This window comes from Mastigoproctus giganteus, chromosome 11 (assembly GCF_048544385.1).
Source record: "Mastigoproctus giganteus isolate SK-2022 chromosome 11, ASM4854438v1, whole genome shotgun sequence".
Taxonomy (NCBI): domain Eukaryota; kingdom Metazoa; phylum Arthropoda; class Arachnida; order Uropygi; family Thelyphonidae; genus Mastigoproctus; species Mastigoproctus giganteus.
Genome location: NC_143585.1, coordinates 146,490,839 through 146,516,231, shown reverse-complemented (window position 1 = coordinate 146,516,231; position 25,393 = coordinate 146,490,839). Strand labels below are relative to the sequence as shown.

At 40.0% G+C, this 25,393-nt stretch overlaps 1 protein-coding gene across 1 annotated transcript in view; it reads left to right on the top strand.

Annotated features, from left to right (window-relative positions):
• Positions 1–662: 662 nt before the first annotated feature.
• LOC150078503 (DEP domain-containing protein 1A-like) overlaps positions 663–25,393 on the top strand; it is a 205,152-nt gene continuing 180,421 nt past the window's right edge. Inside the window, exons 1-2 of the mRNA XM_090384587.1 lie at positions 663–667; positions 1,001–1,282. Coding sequence (XP_090240713.1) covers positions 663–667; positions 1,001–1,282 — 287 coding nt within the window. The remainder of the gene's footprint in view (positions 668–1,000; positions 1,283–25,393) is intronic.

The following is a 25,393-nucleotide window of genomic DNA, read 5'->3' as shown; positions in this document are numbered from 1 at the left end:
TTTTCTGAGCAGTACAGACAGGCTGTCATAGCAGATCGTGGGGTGTTGTCAATGTTATACAGGAATTTTGCTAGTAGAGAAAGGGGGGGTGATTATCCCTTTGTATAAGGCCATGGTCAGGCCATCCCTTGAGTAGTACTGTGTATAGGTCTGGAGGCCTTATTTTAAAAATGATGTGGAGTTGCTTGAGCAAGTGCAGAGAAGACTCAAGATTGCTGAGTGGAACGAAGGGGGTCCTCTTAGCAAGAAAGGATTAAGTTCTGCTAACTGAACCATCTGGATACTAGGCAGCTGCAAGGTGATCTGATTGAGGTGTGTGTAGCCTTGAATGGGTTGAGCAGGCTCAATTCTGATGGGATTCTTCCTTTTGCTCAGATTATGAGCCTGATAGGGCATAAACTGAAATTGAGGAAAGACAGTTGTCGGGTAGATTTTTGGAAATTTTCTTGTAGTTGATTCCGGGATCAAACTTCCATCTCGTGGAAGTTGATAGGTTAAATAAATTCAAGGAAGAACTGGACAAACCTTTGGAGGGAATGAATGTGTGAAATTTTTTTTTTTGCCTATGCTATATAAGTTTTCTTTCCTGCATTACACGCCTCTACTACTACTAATACTACTATCATCTCAATTTTCAAGCCCCGTATGGTACTAAATACTATATGTTGTAATACCGTTATGTTTAGGGTTAAAAAAAAAAAAAAAAAAAAAAAACGCTTTCGCTACAAAATATTTTTTTCTTAAATTTGTAAAGAAATTTCTTCTTGATGCAATTTTTTGTTACAGAGTTGTGTTCTTGAAATCAGTTGGACAGATTAGCTTACCATAAAGAAAAGTGCATGTTATTACTGTTTTTTTTTTTTTTTTTTTTTATGTGATATTACAGGTTTTTTTTTTTTAAATACCTTTACCAATTTTTCTTGTACTGTTTAAATTATGGATGTAAAAACATATTTTCCTCCTGTACAAAGTATGTAACCGAAATTATTTATTTTTTCAGGTTTGCATTCCATTCTCCTACTAGCTCCAGAAAGTCTCCTGTGCATGATCTTTTACGTCAGTCACTTGAAGCTCAAAATACAGATTATAATTCAGATTATTATAATAAAAAATTGAGTTTTCCTGCAATATCAACTGATTCTAGAGAAGCCATATATTTTTCCGTAAAGTTGAATCAGTATGATACAAGAAAACAGCAAGAATTAAAAGAATGCTTAACTGGCCTTAATGCATTACCAACAGAAGAAGTTGAAAATATATGGAAAACCATTACACTTAGTAGGTCAGTAGTAATTGTTGCAGTTGTAAATTTTTTTTTTTTTTTAATAATATCTCTTGATTGACTTAAGTGAGTAACATTAGTGGAAAAGGTTGCAAGGAAGCATCAGTGAAAAAAAAAAAAAAAAAATCTACCCACCACATTTGCCCATACCCTCTAATAACTTGTCTAATGAAAAAAAAAAAAATAATAATAAAATAACAATTTTAAATATATTCAGACTATCCACTTCCACAACAACAGATGTAAGTATGGTCCAACAATCATTTACTCCTGGCTGAAAACAAATTTAATACGTAATTGTGCACCATGCAGCCATTCTACCCTGCAGTCATTCTTTTTTCAATTTTGGTTTGCCCCTTATATAAGTTGTCTGATAAAGAGTAAGGATGCCGTTATCCTTTAGATTAATCAATCCACTTAAAGTCTTAAACACTTCATTCAGGTTTCCTCGCAGGTGCTTATTTTCCAAGTGCTTCATTTTGTAGAAGTGGTCTTTCCTGGTAAGGGTACTCTTTTGTTATCATTGATTGGTGCTATTGCTTTTCTCTAAACCTGTTTCAACAGACCGGCATCCTTCTTAAAATGAGGCTCCTTTGCAGTTGTCAAGGTGCTGCTCAACCATTGCTTTATCCATATACAATGGGATAATCTCCTTATTCTTTTTGGCAAATTTCCTGTATATCATTAATAGAACCATTGAGCTGGACTAACAGCCCATCTGCACTTCATGTTGGATGGTGCAATTGCATGTAGTACTCAATTGTTCTCCACTGACCTTGAGTGTGGTACTAACTACCCATTGATATGTTATTCTGCATTACCCCTTTCCATATTCAATAGCTTGAATTTATCACTGTTAAACCTCAGTTGCCACTACTTGACTTATCTAACTTTACTAGATGTTTTTGCAGTAATGCACCCTGATTGCTACCATTATTCACCCTGCCAATTATTGTATCATTTGCAAATTTAGACAGTAAGGTTCTTATGTCTTCATCAATATTGTTAATAAATATTGAAAACAGTAAGGGTCCAAGAACTCAACCTGAAAAATGTCACTAATAACATTAGTCGAAGAGGGGAAAATCCCATTTATAATCACTGTCTGTTGTCTGCCACTCAGGTGTGGCCCAAGAGTTTTGGCACCACTAGGCAGAACTGTATTTGGCACCCTCGAGATACTTTTATTAAATATTATTATAATAAAAATTTTGAATTTCGTTGCCCCCAGACATTGATGCCCCTATGTCTTGCTTACCAAGTTTACTGTGTTCCACCAGCCCTGCTACTACTCAACCACCCCTTATCCATTTAATCAACTTGCTCCATATGTCACACTTCTACAATTTGCTCAGCATATTTACCTTCATGTGGATCACTGTCAAAGCTTCAGTCAAAATTTATTGGAGTCTAAGAATATGACATCAGAATTATTTTTTGCATGCAGTTCCTTTGTATCACAGTAGCTAATCAGATTAGTCAGATAAGATCTCCTCTCATACTGTGATTGTTGTATTACTACCTTTTCAATATGATCCAGCAATACTTCATTAACCACTGACTCCTTTATTTTCCCTTGAAGAGAAATCAAACTTATAGGTCTGTAATTATTCACTTCACCCTTTTTTATCACTCCAATCTATAGGTACTTCACATGAATCCAAGGATGCTCTCATAATTGTGATCAAAGGTTCACTTACCTCTTTTGATGATTCTTTTAATATAATTAAAAAATTCCATCAGTCCCAGGTGCATTATTTACTTTTAGTTTCAACAGTTTCTTTTTCACTTTCTTCTGTTATCACAAAATCACTTAATTCTTTATAATTTAGTACAGGCAGTCCCCAGTTTACATAATACTCGACTTGCAGAAATTCGACTTGACATAAGTTTTTGCTGGCCGGTGCAAACTTGAAAAAAAATCATAGAAATGTATTTTGCATCTCGTAGAAATAAATGGAGGTATCAACAAAATATCGTAATGTGAACCCAATGACACATTGTTTTTTTGGTAATTCGTTCCAAGACCTCGGAAGTTGAAATTTTTGCTATATAACTAAGCTATTTATCTCTCTAAAAGATCATTTTTATAATGGAAATTGCACTACACTTTCATTGTTATCATATGTTCCGTTATAAGAATCAATTTTGAATGCCTTTGTGATAGTTTTCTAAAACACATTTCTGGAGGTCATGACCATAAAACAATAAAAACAATTTGCACTTTCCGGTTTATTGGGCATTTCTGTTAGCGTGATCTATTATAAACGGGTAATAAACTCAATCTTATTGCATTTGCGATAATACTGATAACTGGAATTTTATGGGTTTTTACGTTATGGTATTATGTGTTTCTCCTTCACTGAAATCTTCAATCATATAAAAAACATAAATAAATTTTCAGAATCTTCTCTTCATTCTTATTTACTTATTACAATGGTGAAGGAAAAGGGACTAACAGAGAGTGCAAGTGCTGGCAGTTCTAGGAAACGACACAAAATTAATTTAGAAATGAAGATGATTAATTAAGAAGTACAAAGCAGGAAAAATTTGCCATCTATTGCATGGAATTAGGTCTCGCTGCTTCTACAGTGAATACTACTTTAAGGGACAGTGCACGTATAAAAGAACATGTTATAGGATCAACGCATTTAAGATCAACAGTGATCACAAAACAGCATTCAGGTTCTATATCGAAGATGGAAAAGCTATTCATAATATGGATGGAAAATCAGATTCAGAAGCAAGTGCCCCTGAATCTAATGGCCATTCAAGCAAAAGCAAGAAGTATTTATGAAAGTATTAAGGATAAGTATGGCAAACCCCAAGCCAAGTTCATGGCAAGCATCGAGTGGTTTAATAGATTAAAGTATGCAGTGAAGTTGCCAGTGCCAATTCTGCAGCTACAGGGAAATTTTGTGATGTGTTGGAAAAAACCCCTACAAATCTCTACAGCCCTCAACTTCTGCAGCAGTGTACTTATCAGCTGGAGAGTTAATTCTGGCAACGATGCTCAAAAGGTAAAACTTGCTGACATTATACCTGTCTCCTCTCTCTCTTTTTGTAATTATATAATTTTGAAATTTTTGTAATTTTGTGCACTTTTATAATTTTTCTTGTGCATGAAATAAAAAAATTGAATAAATAATTCTATTTACATGTTCGTCGAACATTCCTTTTTTGCTTCAATCAAATTCAGCGCACATAGTTGCTGTTGTTGTTGTTATTTGAATTTTAGGAGCATTAGCAACTAAGGCCATATTGCTCTGGGGATATGCGGTAGTCATTCCCTGACCTTTCCGCATCCTCTGTATTTTGATGGCCATGGGCTCGAACCCCGGTCTAATCAAGAAGCGTGTGCTATGCACTGCTGCTCCTGCCCTTCTGGCTATGGAGGTGCCCCCACATAGTTGCGAGTGCTGCAGAAGCATTTAGGGAAATTCCAACTTATATAAAATTCAACTTACGTAGAGTTCCATGGAACGCCTTACGTAAATCGGGGAGTGGCTGTATACTTTTAGTATTTCTATATCTGAAAATTTCTTCAAATGTGAATGAATGGGATACAAAATATTTATTCAGTTTATCAGCCATTTGAAAAGGATCATCAGTAGTTATGCTATTCATATCCACTGGACCAATGGGGTTCTTTACTTTCCTTTTGGTGTTAACTTATGTAAAGAATTATTTCATACTTTTATTTGCATTCTTAGCCAAAGACTTATCATTATCTGCACTTAGCTTGTCTTCTCCTTTAATGACTTCATTGCAGACTATTTTTTAATTACTGTAGGTGTCTCTGTTCCTGATAATTTATAAACTTCCATGCATTTTCCTTCTTGGTACTAATCTCATCATTCATCTGACATTGATTTACGTCTATACTTTGAACTGTATCTGTTGGTTGGTATAAGAAGCGTATTAGCTTCTATGATTACTTCCTTGAATGCTTCCCGTTTAGGATTTGCTGTTGGTAACATCATTAGTTTGAAAATAAAAGAATTTAAAAACTGTGTAATGCCATTGTGCTCATCTTTATGAATGCAAAATCCTTTACCATTTACATATAGTTATATCCTTAAGAAAATCCCATCTTAATATATGATAGTCACTGCCAACCAGCAGTTCCTTTATGATGTGGAGATTATTAATGCATTAAGAGTCACTGCTGATAATGAGATCAAGAGTATTGTGCTTTCTCTCTAATCTGCTGCAGTAAACAATCATCCAGTAAATCATCTTCACAAGATTTGTGAGGGGGAACAAAGGATTGCTCTTACCAAGAAAGGCTAAAGCTCTGCAAATTGCAGCATCTGGAGACTAGGCACCTGTGAGGCGATCTGTTTGAAGAGCTTAAGGCTTTGAATGGTTTGAGCAAGCTCAATGCTGATGGGATTCTTTCTCTTGCTCAGTTTATGCACTTGAGGGGCATAAATTCAAATTGAAGAAAGACAGTTTCAGAATAGATGTGCAGAAATTTGCTTTTGGCCAGCAAGTGGTTGATTGCTGGAACAAATTTCCATCTGTTGTTGTGGAAGTTGATAGCTTAAATAAATTTAAGGCTGAACTAGACAAACATTTGGAGTGACCAGATGGGTGACATGGGAAGATTTTTTTTTTTGTTTTTTGGCTGATGCTGTATAAGCTTGCTTTCTTGCATCATATGTCGCTAAAAAATCCAGAAAAGTTCTGCTAGTGTAAGTGACCAATTGACAAGTTCCAGTCAATATCTCGAAAGCTAAAATAACCCATTATGAGACATTCTGATTTACTAGCCCATTTATTTGTCTGTCTAGTTGTTCATTATACTCAAGATAATTATTTAGCCTATAACAGTGGCTCCCAAACTGTTCCCAGGGGATCCATGGATAATTTCTGTAGTGGCTACTTTGAATTTTACCTATTTTTTTAAGAAATCTAAATATTGTTACAGACTGGATGTTGCACCCAACATGAGAATTCAGTTATCTACAGTTACTCCTAACTTTAAAGGACTTTGTGAGACGAAAAAACACTATCCACACTAGTAGCCTATGAGGTATGATTGATTGTATTCTCAAATAGTGACAGTTTCTTATTAAGTTATGTTTTGTATCAGTCTGAAAAAGTAGATTGTAAACATATAATAAATCAGTTCTGAGATTTTAATTTTGGATACCTATTGTCTGGACACCCCATATTTAAGTGAGCTAGGATGTGAGGATCCGTGGTTATTTTTCAAAGCCAAAAGGGGTCCACGAACAAAACAGTTTGGAAAACACTGTTCTATAACATACTTCTGCTCTCATTTTTATTTTCCCTCTGCTTATGTCATACCAGACAGAGTCAAAATTGCGCTGGCCATACACACAAATCAAGTAAATCTTGAAGTAAAACCTTGATATATTATGATCACTGCAACCTGTGGTTGCTTTATCTGGAGATTTTAAATGTATGAAGAGTCGCTGCTGATAACACTGTCCTACAAAACAGTACTACTTACCTAGTAGTGGGGTATGTCCTCTTCTTACTGCCAGTACCCCTGTCGCACTATGACGCATGGACTCTATAAGGCTTATGAACATTGCAGGAGGTATGTTGAATCATGTCGCCAGGTTTGGTCCCATAGATCAATAGTTTAAGATGGATGATCCAAACTGCTGGATTTGTCAATCCATATAATCCCAGAGATGTTCTTATGGGATTCATATCCAGCGAATTCAGCGGCAAACGTAGTAAGAGGAAGTCACGTTAGAATAATATTGACAACATGGTAGAGTGCATTATGCTGCTGGAACACAAGTCCAATCTAGGAAGTCAGTTGCGATGAAGGGGCATACCTGATCAGCCAAAATGGATAGGTAGAGTTGTTAGTATTCAGAGTGCAGTCTAGGGTTATTATAGCTCCAAGTGATTTTTAGGAAACATCACCCATACCAATACCAAAATACTGCTGCCACCTGACTGTTTCTGTTGGACCAGGACATGAGTGATTCCTCTGTGAGTTTGTCTCTGTACTCTCCATATGCCACCCACAAGTCATAGCAGGAAACGTGATGCATTGGAAAAGGCACTTTTTTTTTTCTGTTGTAATGATCTAGTGATGCCATTCAGATGCAAACTTTAAGCATTGGCAATGGGTGCCCTAAACATGCATACTTTGACTGGGTGCCTACTCTGGAGTCCTCTGCAGAGGAAGTTTCTTTGGATCTTGGAAACACTGCTGGTCATTCTATGGTTAAAGTCAATTGTCAGCTATTCCACTGTTATCCATCTATTGGCTTGCACAACATGGGACAGCAAACATTCACCATGACCATTGATGATGCATGGGTGTTTGCCATTGACCTGACAGCTGCTTCTCTGTCCATTATCCGTTCACTTTTGTTACTACAGCACTCCACGAACAGCCCAAAAGATTTGTAGTTTCCGTAATACTGCTACCCTTCAACCAGTATCCAACAATTATTCCTTTCTTGAAATCTGTCATATTACTCTCCTTGCCCTCGTTGATCAAGTGCTTTGTGTGGACCACGTGCCATGAACCTGCATTATCACATTTACCAGTGCTCATCATGACACGTGTCACCAGGTGGGGAGGAATGACTGATTGCTAAAACACAGGGGTGATCATAATGTTTTCACTGGACAATACGTCTCTCTATCGCATCCCCCTTGAAAGATATATTGAAATTTTCACGACTTAATGAATGATCAATTTGAACTGTCCTACAATAATACATATAGTATTTTAAAAATTAATCTGATTCATTTTAAAAGGCATTCAGTTTCCTTTGAAATGTTTGCCATTGAGAGAGTTATTGTCTGTTTTGCTTACCCTCTTAAGAAACCAGTAGTAATCTCCATTATTGCAGCATCCCAGCAGTCTTGGTACTGTTTTTCCATTATGAATGTGTCCTAATGAAATTGTTTTCCCTTTGTCATTACTACACTGATGAGCCAAAACATTATGACCAGCGAGTCGTTATGTAAATCGAAGCAATTGCAGGTGAACTCCGGTGCGTACGCAGGTCAGGACACGTTATAAAAAAAAACACCTGATACTGAGCTCCGTTAATCAGTGTTACTCTTGTTCTTCAAATGGGAAAGGTAGTGGACTTAAGCGAGTTTGACAAAGGCCAAATGGTAATGGCCAGATGACTAGGTCAGAGCATAACTTTCCATATATTGACTGGAACTTGTGGGTTGGTCACTCACACACTAGCAACACTTTTGTGGATTTATAGGATGACTGTTTTCTACAGCAACATGTTCAAGAGGAAACCAGAAGGAGTAATACTCTTGATCTGATTATTAGCAGTGATTATTCATGCATTAAGAATTTGCAGATAAAGGGACCACTGAGTGACAGTGATCACAATATACTGATGTGGGAATTACTTAAAGATGTAACTACCATCAAGGCACCATTATGAAAGCTTTTGCTTTCGTAATGGTGACTACAGGGGTCTCAGACAGTTTTTAAATTCTGTACAGTGGGATCAACTGATGATGTTACCAACGTTGAGTTCTAAATGGGAAGCCTTCAGGGACTTAATTCTTGAGGCTACTAGGCTTTTCATTCCAACTAAGAAATACTGTTCAAGGTTTAGGCCTAAATGGATGTCAGATGAACTAATGAGGCTAACAGTGTAAAATTTTTCTCACTGCAAACAATGCCTGAACAAATGTTGTGCGTAAATAGTATGCTTTTAAATTCAAAATAACACCCTGATCTATAGGTTGGATGAGTGAAGTCATATTTGGCGGTAGAAATATGATTCACATTCGAATTGAAATTATCTATATGCGTGTCCAGGAGCATTATCTAATAGAAGCAAAATCTTGAAAGGAACGTCGTTGTCTTTACCATATTTTTCAACCTCAGGAAAGAAGCAGCATTCAAACCAATCCTCAAGGAGATCGGAAATGTACAGGTAGGGTGGCTTTATTGAGCCCTTAAATGCACGAGGATTTCCAGAATGGTACACAAGTGGTTTTAATCTGTAATCTCCTGCTGCATTAGCCCCAAGCAAGAGCATGGCCCTATTTTTGGAAGTCTTCAAACCTGGCATTGTCTTTTCCTCTTTGGAAATGTATGTTCAATCTGGCATTTTTTTCGAATACAGAGCAGTCTCGTGAACGTTAAAAATTTGCTACATTGAATAGCCGCCTTCATGAATAATTTTTTCCAACGCATCACAAAATTTCTCCGCAGCTGCAGAATCAGCACTGGCAACTCCACTGCATACTTTTAACCTTGTGGAAACCAGTGCAATGGTTGAACCTATTAAACCGCCTGTTGCTTACCACGAACTTGGGTTCTGGTTCGCTGTACTTATCCTTAATATCTTCATAAATGCTTGTTGCTTTTGCTTGAATGGTCATTAGACTCAGGGACACTCGCTTCTGAATCTGATTTTCCATCCATATTATTAACAGCTGTTCCATCTTCGATATAGCACCTCAATGCTGTTTTGTGATCACTGTTGATCTTAAGTGCATTGCTCCTTTGACATGTTCTTTTATAACTGCACTGCCCTTTAAAATAGTATTCACTGTTGAAGCAGCGAGACCTAATTCCGTACAACAGATGACAATTTTGTTTCTTTCCTGGCACTACCACCACCTGCAGTTTTCGTTGGTCGCTTTCCCTTCACCATTGTAATAAGTAAATAGGAATGAAGAGAAGTTTCTGAAATTTTTTTTTATATGATTGAAGATTTCACCATAATACAGTAATGCAAAAACCCACACAATTGCAGTTATTGGTATTATCACAAACGCAAAAAGATCGAGTTTACTACCCGTTTATAATTAGAAACAGTAACAGAAAAGCCCAATAAACCGGAAAGTGTAAATTGTTTTTTTATTGTTTTACGGTCATGACCTCCAGAAACGTGTTTTAGAAAAATATTAGCATTAGTAGAGGCATACGATGCAAGAAAGCTTATGCAGCATCAGCCAAAAAAAAAAAAAAAAAAACTGCTCTCATTTCACCCCTCCGTTTGTTCCAAATGGACATGTGTTTTTGTAAAGGGCGTCACGTAGAACATCTGTTCAACTCCGCCTTGTATCTCTGTGAAGAACAGTATCACTACAAATGGGCCATATATGTGTGTGACGTAGGTTTGTGTGTATTACGTATGTGTTCTGTTATTGTTGTGTCTGGCCACTTGGCTACCCAGAAGCAGCAATCACCTGGAGAGATGATTCTGGGTACTCATCCACACCACGGGAAGGTGGGCCAGTCCCAGTAATGCACATACTGTCTCAAAAGAGACTCTGACCCACATGATGTTGCCAGCAGATAAGTCAGGATCCTCTGGGGGCCCATTCCAGAGGGGCAGACAAAAAAAAAAAAACTACCAGTGGTGTAGGTAATGGGAAAAAAAGAAAGAAAGAAAATAAAATAAAAATAAAATAAACAAATTAAAAAAAAAAAAAAAAACCGCCCGTGGTTCAGGTTATGGGGAAAAAAATAAATAAATAAAATAAATTTGGAGGGAAAAAAAATAAAATATATATATATATATATGTAATAAATAAAAGTAAGTGTGCAGTGGCTGACTCCGAACAGAATGCAAGGAGGAGGAAAAAAAAAAAACCATTGTGTAATCCACTTCAAGCCCAATGCCAGGGGTGTTGACCACTCTATATGATCTCCTCCTTCGAGCAAAGATTTCCGTAGCAAAGTTGTGAAGAGCAAATAATGTTCAGGGGTTTGGAGTATCTGGTCTAATTGGTTTTCCGATATTGGGATGGTGTTCACTAAACCTTGTCTCAAGTCTTCGTACAGAATACAGTCAAAAAGGAGGTGCCTCCAGTTTTCCTTGGTTCCACAGTAGCACAGGTCAGTTGTGCAGAGGCCTAGTTGGTGCAGTTTTTCATTAAGAGAGCCATGTCCAGTAACTAGGAAGGAAGTCTCCATGGTGAGGGAAAGCCAGGATTGGACCAAATTAGAGGATGTAAAGGTTACATCAGGAAGGAATCTTCTAGTAACCATTCCAACCTGGAATGTATCCCAGTGGGTCTGCCAGATGTTCACTAACTCGTTGTAGCATCTGGCTTTCTCAGCTTTTGGGTCGGTGTCAAGATCAAGCTCAATGTCAAGGAACTTAATGGGGATGTTGTTTTTAATTCTAAATACTAGTCCTCTGTAAGCAGCATACAAATCCAGAGGAAGAGTTCCAGCTATGACCTGGATGGCTGCTGTAGAAACTGTTCTGCAAACTCTAAGGGTAGTCAGTAGCATTTTACGTTGGATTGAACTCAATCTGTCTCTCATCTTGACCAAGCCAACTCAATGAAACCAGGCACCGGCTGCATATGTGACAATTGGCAGGAAGACTGCTTTATAGGAAAGGCCTTAGTCGTTCCTGGAGATACGAATAATGGAGCCAGAGAGCTTCTTGACTTTGATCTGAGATGAGTGAGGTGTGGCAGGAATCTCAGTTTGTGGTCAATTACCACTCCAAGAATGGTAGCTTCAATAACTATGGGTAGCCGGATTCCAGAGATTTTAACCTGTGGTGGATGCCTGAGGTCTAGCTTGTGCTTAAAGAGCATCATTTTGGTTTAACTTGGGTTAATGCGGAGTTTGTTCAATGCTGCCCAGGAGGAGCGCTTCCGTAGCCAGGTGGGCAGGAGCGGCAGTGCGTACCACACGCTTCTTGATTAGACTGGGATTCGAGCCTGTGACCACCAAATACGGAGGATGCGGAAAGGTCAGGGAATGACCACCGATACCCGGAGCAATATGCCTTAGTTGCTAATAATCCTAAAAACCAAATAAATAAATAACCAGTCCAGGAGGAGAGATCAGAGAGGACCAGATTGGCGTTATGTTCAATGGCACTCCTAGATTTTCCAGACACAATGATTGTAAGGTCATCGGCAAAGGCAACAACTTTGGTGTTCTCAAAAGAACGGGAGAGCCAATTCTGTAGAACCATATTCTACACCACCGACCCCTGGGGGCATCCCCAAGAGACAGGCTTGATGACATGTTGATACTTAGATTTTAGGATAACAGTTCTTTCGGAGAAGTAACTAAGGAAAAGTTTATATAATTGATGTGAACAGGAGGCAGACCAGAGGCGCTCCAAAGTGCTGTCCCACCAAACAGTGTCGAGCGCTCCCTCAAAATTGACAAAGATTGCCAATTCAAACTTGGCCTCGGAGTTTTCTATATGTAACACCAGGTCAAAAAGGGCCTCTTCAGAGGAGTGTCCTGGTGCGAAGCCATATTGATGTGGAGAGATTAGATTTTTCGCCTGGAAAAGCGCCGAGACTCTTCGGACCATAAGACGCTCGAGAATTTTCCCCAGATTTGCCCAAGAGTGCAATGGGACGGAAGGAGCGAGGATCTGAAGGTGGCTTGTGTGGTTTCTTTATCAGGTGCAGAAGAGCAGTTTTCCAGGCCTTGGGAAAGAAACCTCCCTGGAGGCATTTATTGTACAACAGGAGGAGGTATAGTGGCCTTAGTTTAAACAGGCGAAAGATGAAGATATACTCTATCAGGTCTAGGCCAGGGCATTTGTTGGGGTTTATTTTCTGTAATACTACATTCAACTCTTCCAGGGTGAAAGGATCCGTTGTGCTTTCTGTGGCGTAGTTTCGATTTGCTCTTCTGATTGCTGTATGCTCTGGAAGATCCTCAGCAACATCGTCTGTAGGAAACAACCTGTCACGGATTAGGTTGGCTGAATCATACCAGTTGGAGGTTTCCTGGGAGTTAGCCTGTACAGTGTTGAAAATTTCAGGGGTGAAGGTTTTATCTCTTGTGATTTTATATACTAAACCCCAGGGGTTGGAATTCCCAGTTTCCTTAACAAAGCTCACCCAGGTTGCTTACTTCCTGGCTGCTATGGCTTTAGTATAGTCGTTTTTCTTTTGGATGTAGTCACTGTAGAGCCGTTCGACTTCTGGGGGCACCCAGTCCCGGTGCCGTTGGTAGTAACATCGTGTTCGCAGTGCCAGTCTCCGAAGTCTAGTGAGATCATTGGTCCACCAAGTGGAGATAATAGGTCGGAATATTTTCTTTTTGGCAGATTTATAGGATGCTTTGAGGATTGCTTGCTGGAGAACAGTTACCAATTCATTGGCTTGCATGGATTCATTGGGATTTGGCTCACTTTCAGGGAAGTCTCCTTTAATAGAATGTTCAAAGGATTGCCAGTCGACATTTCTGGTGGAGAACCTCACAAGTGCAGGCAGTCTTATCTGGTTGTCTTTTTTCAGTGGGGTTAAGTTTATGAGGAAACGTATGACTCTATGGTCGCTGAGGGTCCAGTCTGGGATAACCTTCCAGTCTGAGACCAGGGGGTCAAGGTCCCTAGTGGAGATGGTGACGTCAATGTTCGATTCACCTGTAGAGCTGCTGTATGTGGTGTAGGGACCAGGTTGATTGTGCATTGTTAGGTTTCTATTCAGGACAAGGTCCTCCAGAAGTGATCCACGGGCATCAGCAGTAGGGCAAAACCAGCACTCAGACTTGGCATTAACGTCAGAGGCAACTAGGAGAGATTTTGAGCTGAGGAAGTCAAGAGCATATTCCAGGAAGTTAAGGGAGTTGTTAAAATCAGCAGAAGGGGGACAGTACAGGGACAGCAGGTAGAATGACCGTGTGGCATATATGATCTGCACACAAGTGGCGAGCTGATTTCAAAGGCCATGCATTACGAGGACATCCAAATCCTTGTTTAGAACGACGATGCATGTCTTTAGGTCCTCCAAGATATGCTGGATGACTCAAGTGTGCATTGAGAAGCCGATGATTTTAGATGTGTGGTTGGAATGGTTTTTAGCAGCATAAGGCTCCTGGATTGCAATCACATCCACTGCATGCAACTCAGCAGCCAGACGAATCTCATCAGCAACGGCACGAGACCTATGCCCATTGATTTGCATGACTTTGAGGCATTGGTGGCTGGGTGTGTCCATGGCAACTGTGTCCATTGGAGAAAAGAGTATTCCTGGGAGACTGTCCCCTAGTTCTGGTAGGAATGGGATTGGGACTATTCATCAGCAGTCCTTAGCCGTACAAATTCTAGAGCCTTCTGATATTCCGGGCATGCTGTATCCCGGACTGAGTGGTTATGGGGGCAGTGGCGCTTCTTGCATTTGACACAGCTGGGCTCTTCCTCATGATGAGGACACTCCACATGCAGCTGACCACAAGATGGGGAATTATGGGTACAGCTCTGAGAGGTATGCCCATATCCAAGACAGAGGAGGCATTTTGTAACTATTGTGAACTGGCGGAATCTGTGGGATTGGCAGCCTAAGTAAATTCGATCTGAAGAGAGAATGTGCTTAAAGATTTGTGGACTGAAGCTGATTCCTCTATGTTCAGTAGCACTAGACTTAGATTTGATATTGAATCTAAAGATAGTCTCTGTCTTCACTTCATTCCATGTAAACCCATTCCAAATACCTGTCCAGCTCAGCCTTAAATATATTTAGGCTATCAACTTCCACATCAAAGGATGGAAGTCTGTGCCACCAACCAACTATTCGCTGGCTAAAGGCAAACTTCCGCACATATATCCTACAACTGTCTTTCCTCAATTTGAATTTATGCCCTTTCAGGTGATTGTTCTGAGCAAGAGGAATAATCCCATCAGCATTGAGAATGCTCAAACCATTCAAGGTTTTATACACCTCAATCAGATCACCTCGCAGGTGCCTAGTCTCCAGACACTAATTTGCACAACTTAAACCTTTCTTCGTAAGATCAACCCTTTGTTCCATTGACTAATCTTGTTGCCCTTCTCTGTATTTGTTCCAACAGATCTACATCCTTCTTAAAATGAGGCCTCCAAACCTGTATATAGTACTCAAGATGTGGCCTGACCATTGCCTTGTGCAAGGGGATAATCACCTCCTTATCCTACTAGAAAAATTCCTGTATTTCATTGACAAGACACCATCAGCTACTCTTGCAGACCGTCTGCACTGCTCAGAAAACTTCATATCTGCCTGCACAATTACCCCCAAGTCCTTTTTATTCTCTACCACTGTCAGTGTGGTACCACAGAGTTGATACTTTACTCTGGGATTACTGCTTCCAATATGTAGTACTTTACATTTGTCAATGTTAAACTTCATTTGCCACCTCTCAGCCCATCTGCTCAACTTTTCTAGATCCTGTTTCAGCAGTGTACTGTCATTAGTGTCATTAACAACCCTGCCAACCTTCATATCGTCTGCAAACTTGGACATTAAGCCTGATATACCATCATCAATATCATTTATAAATGCAGAAAACAACAATGGACCCAAAACTGAACCCTGAGGGACTCCACTAATAACATTTGTCCACGAAGAGAAGTGTCCATTGATTACCACTCTCTGTCTTTTCCCACTCAACCATCCCTTTATCCATGGCAGCAATTTGCCTCCAATGCCACACTGCTCCAATTTGTGCAGCATTCTTCCATGTGCAACAGTATCAAAGGCCTTTCTAAGATATAAATATATGATATCAAAGTTATTCTTTGAATCCAGTTCCTTTGTGACTACATCATAGTAACCAATCAAATTAGTCAGACAAGGCTTCCCCTTAACAAACCCATGCTGTGTCCGAGCTATAACTGAAGTCTTGTCTTAATGATCCTGCAGTGCTTCTTTAGCCAGGAATTTCCCTGGAACAGAAGTTAAACTAACAGGGATGTAATTACCTGTGTCTCCCTTTGATCCTCCTTTGTGGATTGGGGTCACATTTGCACATCTCCAGTCCATGGATACCTCCCCTGAGTCCAGGGAAGCTCTCATAATAATGGCTAAGGGTTTGCTTACTTCCTGGGGTGGATGGATAGATTCCATCCACACCAGGTGCCTTTCTTATGTTTATCTTCAACAATTTCTCCTCCACTTTACTCTCAGTTATTACAAGATTATCTAACTTTCTGCAGAGTTGAATACACCTCTGGCATTCCCCTCCCTGAATAACTCCTCATGTGTGAATTTAGATGCAAAATATTCATTTAGTTTGTTAGCTACCTGAGCAGAATCATCAACAGTTGAACCATCAATACCAAGTTGACCAATCTGATTCATCCCCTTCGTTCTAGAGTTTACCTAAGTAAAGAACCCTTTGCTGTTTTTCTTTGCATCCTTTGCCAAAGATTTCTCGTAATCTGCCTTCGCGTGCCTAACCTCCTTTGTAACTTGGTTACAGACCAGCTTATATCTATTATATGCTTACATGGCACCCCATTGATTTATATGTATCCCATGCATTTTTCTTCTCTGCCACATGTCTAATTAGTTCATCTGATATCCATTTAGGCCTTGAACAATATTTCTTAGTTAGTATGTTCATATCACTGCCAACTAGTGGTTCCTTTATCTGCAGATTCTTGATGCATGAAGAATCCCTACTGATAATCAGATCAAGAGTATCACTCCATCTAGTTGCCTCCCGAACATGCTGCTGTAGAAAACAATCATCCAATCAATCCACAAAAGACTTGGTAGCGTGTGAATGACCAACCCACAAATTCCAGTCAATCTCTGGGAAATTAAAATCCCCTATTATAAGACACTCAGATTTACTGGCCCACTCTATTTCTCTGCACAATTGCTCATTATACTCATCAGATTAATTTGGCCTAGAACACACATCTACTCTCATTTTTTCTTTCCCATGCTTATGTCACACCAAGCAGACTCAACATTGCATTGTCCACCAACATCAATTGGATGCACTTCCTTAGATTTTATGTGTTTCTTAACTAACAGCTTAACCCCTCCTCCCTTTCTGTCCTGTCTATCCTTTCTGTACACATTGTACTCCCCAAATTTCGGTTCTTCACTGTTTATGTCTGTGTGACACCATGTCTCTGATATCCCAACAATATCTGCCTTTGATGTCTTGACTAGCACTTCAAGCTCATTGAATTTATTAACTATACTCCTAGCATTGGTGTACATGCAAGTATACATACACCTGTTTCTACTCTTAGTTAACCTAACACAGCCCATGTATTTACTTGTTCCACTGTGACTCCCAGCAGTCCTGGAAATCCCTATTGTCTTGCTTTCCAGGCTGCTGCTCAATTGTATTTCAATAGAAGTAGAGCAAGAATCACTTTTACATCTGCCAGCAGCTACTGTTAATATATTAGTCTGTATATTCTCCCAAACTAGCAGTTTTCCGACACATCTAACTCTGTCTTGATAGCATCAGCAAATATTCTTGCACCCTTTCTATTTAAGTGTATCCCATCCTTGTAGAAGCAGTCTCTCCTGTTAACAAGCACAGGCCAGGCTGAGAAAAATTCTACCCCTTGAGCCTTGCACAATCTCTCCAGGGCCGAATTGATCGACAAGGCTCTCATTATATACTCCCTCCTATTGTGTCTGGGTAGAATTGCAGACACTTTCAAATTAAACCCTAACTCACGGGTTGAATTTGTGAATATCACAAAGACATTCAAAATTGATTCTTATAACGGGAACATATGATAACAATGAAAGTGTAGTGCAATTTCTATTATAAATATGACCTTTTAGAGAGATAAATAGTTTAATAATATAGCAAAATTTTCAACTTCCGAGGACTTGGGGGCGCCTCCGCAGCCAGGTGGGCAAGAGCAGCAGTGCGTAGCACATGCTTCTTGATTAGACCGGGGTTCGAGCCCATGACCACCAGACGCAGAAAGGTCGCGGAATGGCACCGCATATCCCCTGGAGCAATATGGCCTTAGTTGCTGATGCTCCTAAAAACCAAATAACAAACAAACAAACCAAGGACTTGGAACGAATTCCAAAAAAAAAAAAAAAAATGTGTTATTGGGTTCACATTACGATATTTTGTCGATACCTCCATTTATTCCCACGGGGTGCAAAATACGTTTGCACCGGCTGGCAAAAACTTAAGTAAAGTCAAATTTCCGTAAGTCGGGGAGTTCCTGTACTTGGATTTCAGGAGAGCTTTTCATACTGTTGCACATGGAAGACTACTATATAAATTGGAGAGGTATGTTGCTACAATGCGTAAAGGGATGGTTGAGTGGGAGACGGCAGAGAGTGGTAATCAGTGGACACTGCTCTTCGTGGACAAATGTTATTAGTGGAGTTCCCCAGGGTTCAGCGTTGGACCCATTGATATTGATATACCTTCATCAATGATATCGATGAAGGTATATCAGGTTTAATGTCCAAGTTTGCAGATGATACAAAGGTTGGCAGGGTTGTTAACAACCATAAAGACAGTATGCTACTCCAACTGGATCTAGATAAGTTGTGCAAATGGGCTAAGAAGTGGCAACTGAAGTTTAACATTGACAAATGCAAAGTACTACCTAAGAGTAGCAATAACCGAAGAGACACGTACCAACTATGTGGTACTACACTCAGGGAAGTGGAAAGTGAAAAAGACCTTGGGGTATTTGTGCAGTCAAATATAAAGTGTGCTGAGCAGTGCAGACAGGCTGCCAGGGCAGGTCATGGAGTATTGTCAATGATATATGGAATTTTTCTAGCAGGGTCAGGAAGGTGATTATCCAGTTTTACAAGCCAATGGTCAGGCCACACCTAGAGTACTATGTACAGGTCTAGCCTCATTTTAGGAAGGATGTAGAATTCCTAGAACGAGTACAAAGAAGGGCAACGAGATTGGTGATGGGAACAAAGGGGTGCTCTTACCAAGAAATGCTTAAATTCTGCAAATTGCAGCGCCTGGAAAGTAGGCACCTGCGAGATGATCTGATTCAGGTGTACAAGTCCTTGAATGCGTTGAGCAAGCTGAATGCTGATGGGATTCTTCCTCTTGCTCAGATTAAGAACCTGAAGGGTCACAGATTTTAATTGAGGAAAGACAGTTGTAGAATAAATGTGCAGAAATTTGCCTTTAGCCAGCGGGTAGTTGATTGGTGGAAGAAACTTCCATCTTTTGTTGTGCAATTGACAGCCTAAATTAATTTAAGGCTGAACTAGACAGGAATTTGGAACAAATGGAGAGGTGAAATGGGAGGTGTGTGTGTGTTTTTTTTTTTTTTTTTTCTTCAGACTGATACTGCATAAGCTTGCTTTCTTGCATCATATACCTCTGCTAAAGCTAATATCCGAAACGGCACTGCTGGTGGGGTGCTCACAGTCAGTAGTGTTGAGTACCTACCGAAAATGTCTGTGGAGGGAAAACCCACAGACCACTGGCGAGGTGTTGGATGACCACAAGTCATCGAGGCTAGAGGTGTGCGAAGGCTCTCCCAGATGGTATGTGGCAAAAGAAGGATGACTGTGGTGCAAATTGCCAGTATTTGGAATGCTAGTGACGGGACTAATGTGTCACACTGTACATCAAACCCTTCTGAAAATGGGCCTGTATTGTCACAGGCCACTAGAAGTGCCCATGCTAATAACGGTTCACCGATGACAGTGGCTACAATGGGCACATGAGCATCAAAACTGGACCTTCAGTGATTAGCATTAGCATTTGAAGAGGCATACAGTGCAAGAAAGCAAGCTTATACTGAACAGTCAAAGAAAAAAAAAAAAAACTCCCATTGCACCCCTCCATTCGTTCGAAATGCCTGTCCAGCTCAGCCATAAGTGCATTAGCATTAGTAGAGGCATTTGATACAAGAAAGCAAGCTTATGCAGCATCAGCCAAAAAAAATAAAATAAAATAAATAAATAAAAAATAACCACTTCCACTTCACCCCTCTGTTCGTTCGAAATACCTGTCCAGCTGAGCCTCAAACTTATTTAGGCTATCAACTTCCACGACAAGGGATGGAAGTCTGTTCCACCAACGAACCACCCGCTGACTAAAGGCAAATTTCCGCACGTCTATCCTACATCTGTCTTTCCTCAATTTGAATTTATGCCCTCTCAGGTGATTATTTTGAGCAAAAGGAAGAATCCCATCAGCATTGAGCATGCTCAAACCATTCAAGGCTTTATACACCTCTGTCAGATCACCTCGCTGGTGCCTAGTCTCCAGACACTGTAATTTGCAAAACTTAAGCCTTTCTTCGTAAGAGCACCCCTTTGTTCAATTCACTAATCTTGTTGCCCTTCTCTGCACTCGTTCCAGCAGCTCTACATCCATCTTTAAATGAGGCCTCCAGGCCTTATACAAGGGAATAATCACCTCCTTATCCTTGCTAGAAAAATTCCTATCAGGTTACGTTCCTGAGAAATGCCGCGAATACCGAAAACGCGAATACTGAGTTATGGCTCCCATAGTAATAAAGGGGTTCCGTTCCAAAGTATGAAATATATAAGAAAAACTAGTCTAAAATTTTGTCTATGTATGTATTATATGTACCTTCATAATATGACTATGTACATAGACAGTACATAGTGAAATGCAAGCAAAAGGCATCGAAATGAAAATAAGAAACAATTTAATATTAAATGTAATATTTATTAGAAATTTCAAACAAATCTTTCAAACCAGCGCCTTTGCTATAGCTAAAAAACTTATCCCGCCAGTGCTATCACCAGTTTCGCTCAAGTGTTGATGAAGGGGTTTTGCTTTTTCACGAATGATGAGTGAACTTAACGGAATTTTATTTTGAGTTCGGTCTTCTATCCACAGATTTAAAGCCTTTTCCATTTTTTATAATTTAACATCACGAGTTACAGAGCAAATTTTTGAAGCAATTAGCGCATTTTCACAGACACTACTGTGGATTTTTCTTCCGATTTCTTGATTGATCGTACCGTTGACTCATTGATTTTATAATGTTTTGCCACCGAGGAGACACGTTCACCATTAGAAATTTTGTCTAATAACTGAATTTTATTCGCTAATGTCATCACCTTCTTTGATCTTTTCACAATTCCCTTGTTATTCGCAGCGATATTTTTGTAGGAGTTAGAAAAGAATTTGTCCACAATAACGTCACTTTCTTCTGTTAACACACTCGAAAAAGTGTTTTCACTAACACACTGCAAAATGGTATATTTTTCTCTTTTGTAAGCATATCAATTTATAAATTGATAAATTTATTCAATTTATAAGCATATAAATTAAAAGCAAACCACGAATTCTTCCATGACAATCGCATAGCACATACTCAACGAGGATTAGCGAGAAACATCCACGCTCGCGATTTTGTCACCCCTCTCCCCCCACCCACTGAGCGCTGTTTTGACCGGGAAAGATAATTTTAGCCACGCCCATGTTTTTCTTTTTGGCGGAAAATGTTCACGGCGATTTAAAATTCAATTTTTTTAGGTTTCATTTTATATTAAATCAGCGACCGCGAAACCGCGAATAGCGGGGGTTTACTGTATATCATTGACAATATACCATGAGCTACTCTCGCAGCCTCTCTGCACTGCTCAGAGAACTTCATATCTGCCTGCACAACCACCCCCAGGTCCCTTTCATTCTCTACCACTGTCAGTGTAGTACCACAGAGTTGATATGTTGCTCTGGGGTTGCTGTTTCCCATATGTAGTACTTTACATTTGTCAATGTTAAACTTCATTTGCCACCTCTCAGCCCATCTGCTCAACCTTTCCAGATCCGGTTGCAGCAGCATAGTGTCAGTAGTGTCCTTGACAACCCTGCCAACCTTCGTATCGTCTGCAAACTTGGACATTAAGCTTGATATACCATCATCAATATCATTTATAAATACAGAAAACAATAATGGACCCAACACTGAACCCTGAGGGACTCCACTAATAACATTAGTCCGCGATGAGCAGTGTCCATTGATTACCACTCTCTCTTTTCTCCCCCTCAACCACCCCTTTATCCATAGCAGCAATTTGCCTCCAATGCCACACTGTTCCAATTTGTGCAGCAGTCTTCCATGTGCAACAGTATCAAAAGCCTTTCTAAGATCCAAGTATATAATATCAAAGTTATTCCCTGCATCCAGTTCTTTTGTGACTGCATCATAGTATCCAATCAAGGTGGTCAGGCAAGACTTCCCCTTAACAAAACCATGCTGCGTCCGAGCTATAACTGAAGTCTTGTCTAGATGATCCTGCAGTGCTTCTTTAACCAGTGCCTCCATTAATTTTCCTAGAACAGAAGTTAAACTCACAGGTCTATAATTACTTGTATCAGCCTTTAATCCTCCTTTGGGAATTGGGGTCACATTTGCACATCTCCAGTCCATGGGTACCTCCCCTGAGTCAAAGGAAGCTCTCATAATTATGGCTAAGGGTTTGCTTACTTCCTTTGCTGCCTCCTTTAATATAACTGGATAGATCCCATCCACCCCGGCGCCTCTGTAGCCAGGTGGGCAGGAGCGGCAGTGCGTAGCACAAGCTTCTTGATTAGATCGGGGTTCGAGCCCGTGACCACCAAATACGGAGGATGCGGAAAGGTCAGGGAATGACCACCGCATATCACTGGAGCAATAAGGCCTTAGTTGCTAATGCTCCTAAAAAAACCAAATAACAACAACAATCCCATCCACCCCAGGTATCTTTCTTGTGTTTATCTTCAACAATTTCTCCTCCACTTTACTCCCAGTTATTACAAGATTCTCTAGCTTACTGTCAGAGTTCAATACACCTCTGGCATTCCCCTCGCTGAATAACTCCTCATGTGTGAATGTCGATGCAAAATATTCATTTAGTTTGTTAGCTATCTGAGCAGGATCATCAACGGTTGACCCATCGATATCAAGTGGACCAATCTGATTCATCCCCTTCCTTCTAGAGTTTACATAAGTAAAGAACTCTTTGCTGTTTTTCTTTGCATCCCTTGCCAAAGATTTCTCGTAATCTGCCTTGGCCTGCCTAACCTCCTTTATAACTTGGTTACAGATCAACTTGTATCTGTCATAGGCTTCTGTGTTACGTGTTAATTTGTATGTATCCCATGCATTTTTCTTCTGTGCCATGTGCCTCATTAGTTCATCTGATATCGATTTAGGCCTAAACCTTGAACAACATTTCTTAGTTGGTATGTAAAGCCTAGTAGCTTCCAAAATAAGTTCTTTGAATGCTTCCCATTTTGAATTTGCTGTTGGTAACATCATCAGTTGATCCCATTGTATAGAATTTAAATACTGTCTCAGTCCATCGTAGTCACCTTTACGAAAGCAATAACCCTTCCCTTTACCCATAATTGTAGTTACCTCTTTGAGTAAATCCCACTTCAGCACACTGTGATCACTGCCACCTAGTGGTTCATTTATCTGCAGATTCTTAATGCATGAAGAATCACTACTGATAATCAAATCAAGAGTATTACTCCCTCTAGTTGCCTCCCGAACATGCTGATGTAGAAAACAATCATCCAATAAATCCACAAAAGCCTTGCTAGTGTGTGAGTGACTAGCCCCCAAATTCCAGTCAATATCTGGGAAATTAAAATCCCCCGTTATAAGGCTCTCTGATTTACTGTTGTAAATCAGAGAGCCCACTCTATTTCTCTGTACAGTTTCTTATTATACTCATCAGAGTCATTAGGCCTATAGCACACTCCTACTCTCAATTTTGATCTCCCAATACTTATGTCACACCAAACTGACTCGACACTGCACTGTCCTGCGATGTCGACTGGCTTCACTTCCTTGGATTTTATGTATTTCTTAACTAGTAAATTAATAAGAGGAGTTTACCTTAACTAATAGCATAACCCCTCCTCCCTTCCTATCCCGTCTATCGTTTCTGTAGATATTGTACTCCCCAAATTCTAGTTCCGCATTCCTTATATGTGTGTGACACCACGTCTCTGAAATCCCAACAATATCTGCCTTTGATGTTTTGAGCAATACCTCAAATTCATCAAATTTATTTACTAAACTCCTAGCATTGGTGTGCACGCAAGTATACATGCACCTGCTCTTTTTCTTAGCTACCCTAACACAACCCGTGTGTTTACTTGTACCCCAATGATTCCCAGCTCTGAAATATCCTGCATCTTATTTTCCAGGCTGCTGCTCATTCCAATAGAATCAATGTAAGAATCACTTTCACCTCTGCCAGTGGCTACTGTTAATCTATTAGTCCTTGTATCCCCCCCAATCTAGCAGTTTTCTGACCCACCTAACACTGCCTCGATAGCATCAGCAAATATTCTTGCACCCTTTCTATTTAAGTGTATTCCATCCCTGTAGAAGCAGTCTCTCCTGTCAACAAGCACAGACCAGGCTGGGAAAAATTCTACCCTTTGAGCCTTGCATAATCTCTCCAGGGCTGAATTTATCAACAAGGCTCTCATCATATACTCCCTCCTATCGTGTCTGGGCAGAATTGCAGACACTTTCAAATTCAACCCTAATTCACGGCTTTTTTTCATTAGTCCTTGTATCCCCCCAATCTAGCAGTTTTCCGACCCACCTAACACTGCTTCGATAGCATCAGCAAACATTCTTGCACCCTTTCTATTTAAGTGTATCCCATCCCTGTAGAAGCAGTCTTTCCTGTTAACAAGTACAGACTAGGCTGAAAAAAAATTCTACTCCTTGAGCTTTGCACAATCTTTCCAGGGCCAAATTGATCGACAGGGCTCTCATCATATACTCCCTCCTATCGTGTCTGGGCAGAATTGCAGACACTTTCAAATTCAACCCTAATTCACGGCTTTGTTTTTTTCAACAGTGACCTGTACTTGTTAAGTAATTCCGCCGGTCTCCTACTTTTAATATCATTAGTGATATCATTAGATATCATTAGTATTTAGACTATCAACTTCCACAACAAAAGATGGAAGTCTGTTCCACCAATCAACTACCCGCAGGTTAAAGGGAAAATTTCCGCACATCTATTCCACAGCTGTCTTTCCTCAATTTGAAACTGTGCCCCCTTAGGTTTGTAATCTGAACAAGTGGAAGAATCCCATCAGAATTCAGCGTGCTCAACCCATTCAAGGCCCTATACACCTCAATCAGATCACCGCGCAGGGCGCCTCCGTAGCCATTTGGGCAGGAGCAGCAGTGCATAGCACACACTTCTTGATTAGACTGGGGTTCAGCCCGTGACCACCAAATATGGAGGATGCAGAAAGGTCAGGGAATGACCACCACATATCTCCGGAGCAATATGGCCTTAGTTGCAAATGCTTCTAAAAACCAAATAACAACAACACCGCACAGTCTCCAGCCGTTGCAATTTGCAGAACTTAAGCCTCTCTTGGTAAAAGGATCCCTTCATTCCCCTCACCAATCTTGTTGCCCTTCTCTGTACATGCTCAAGCAAATC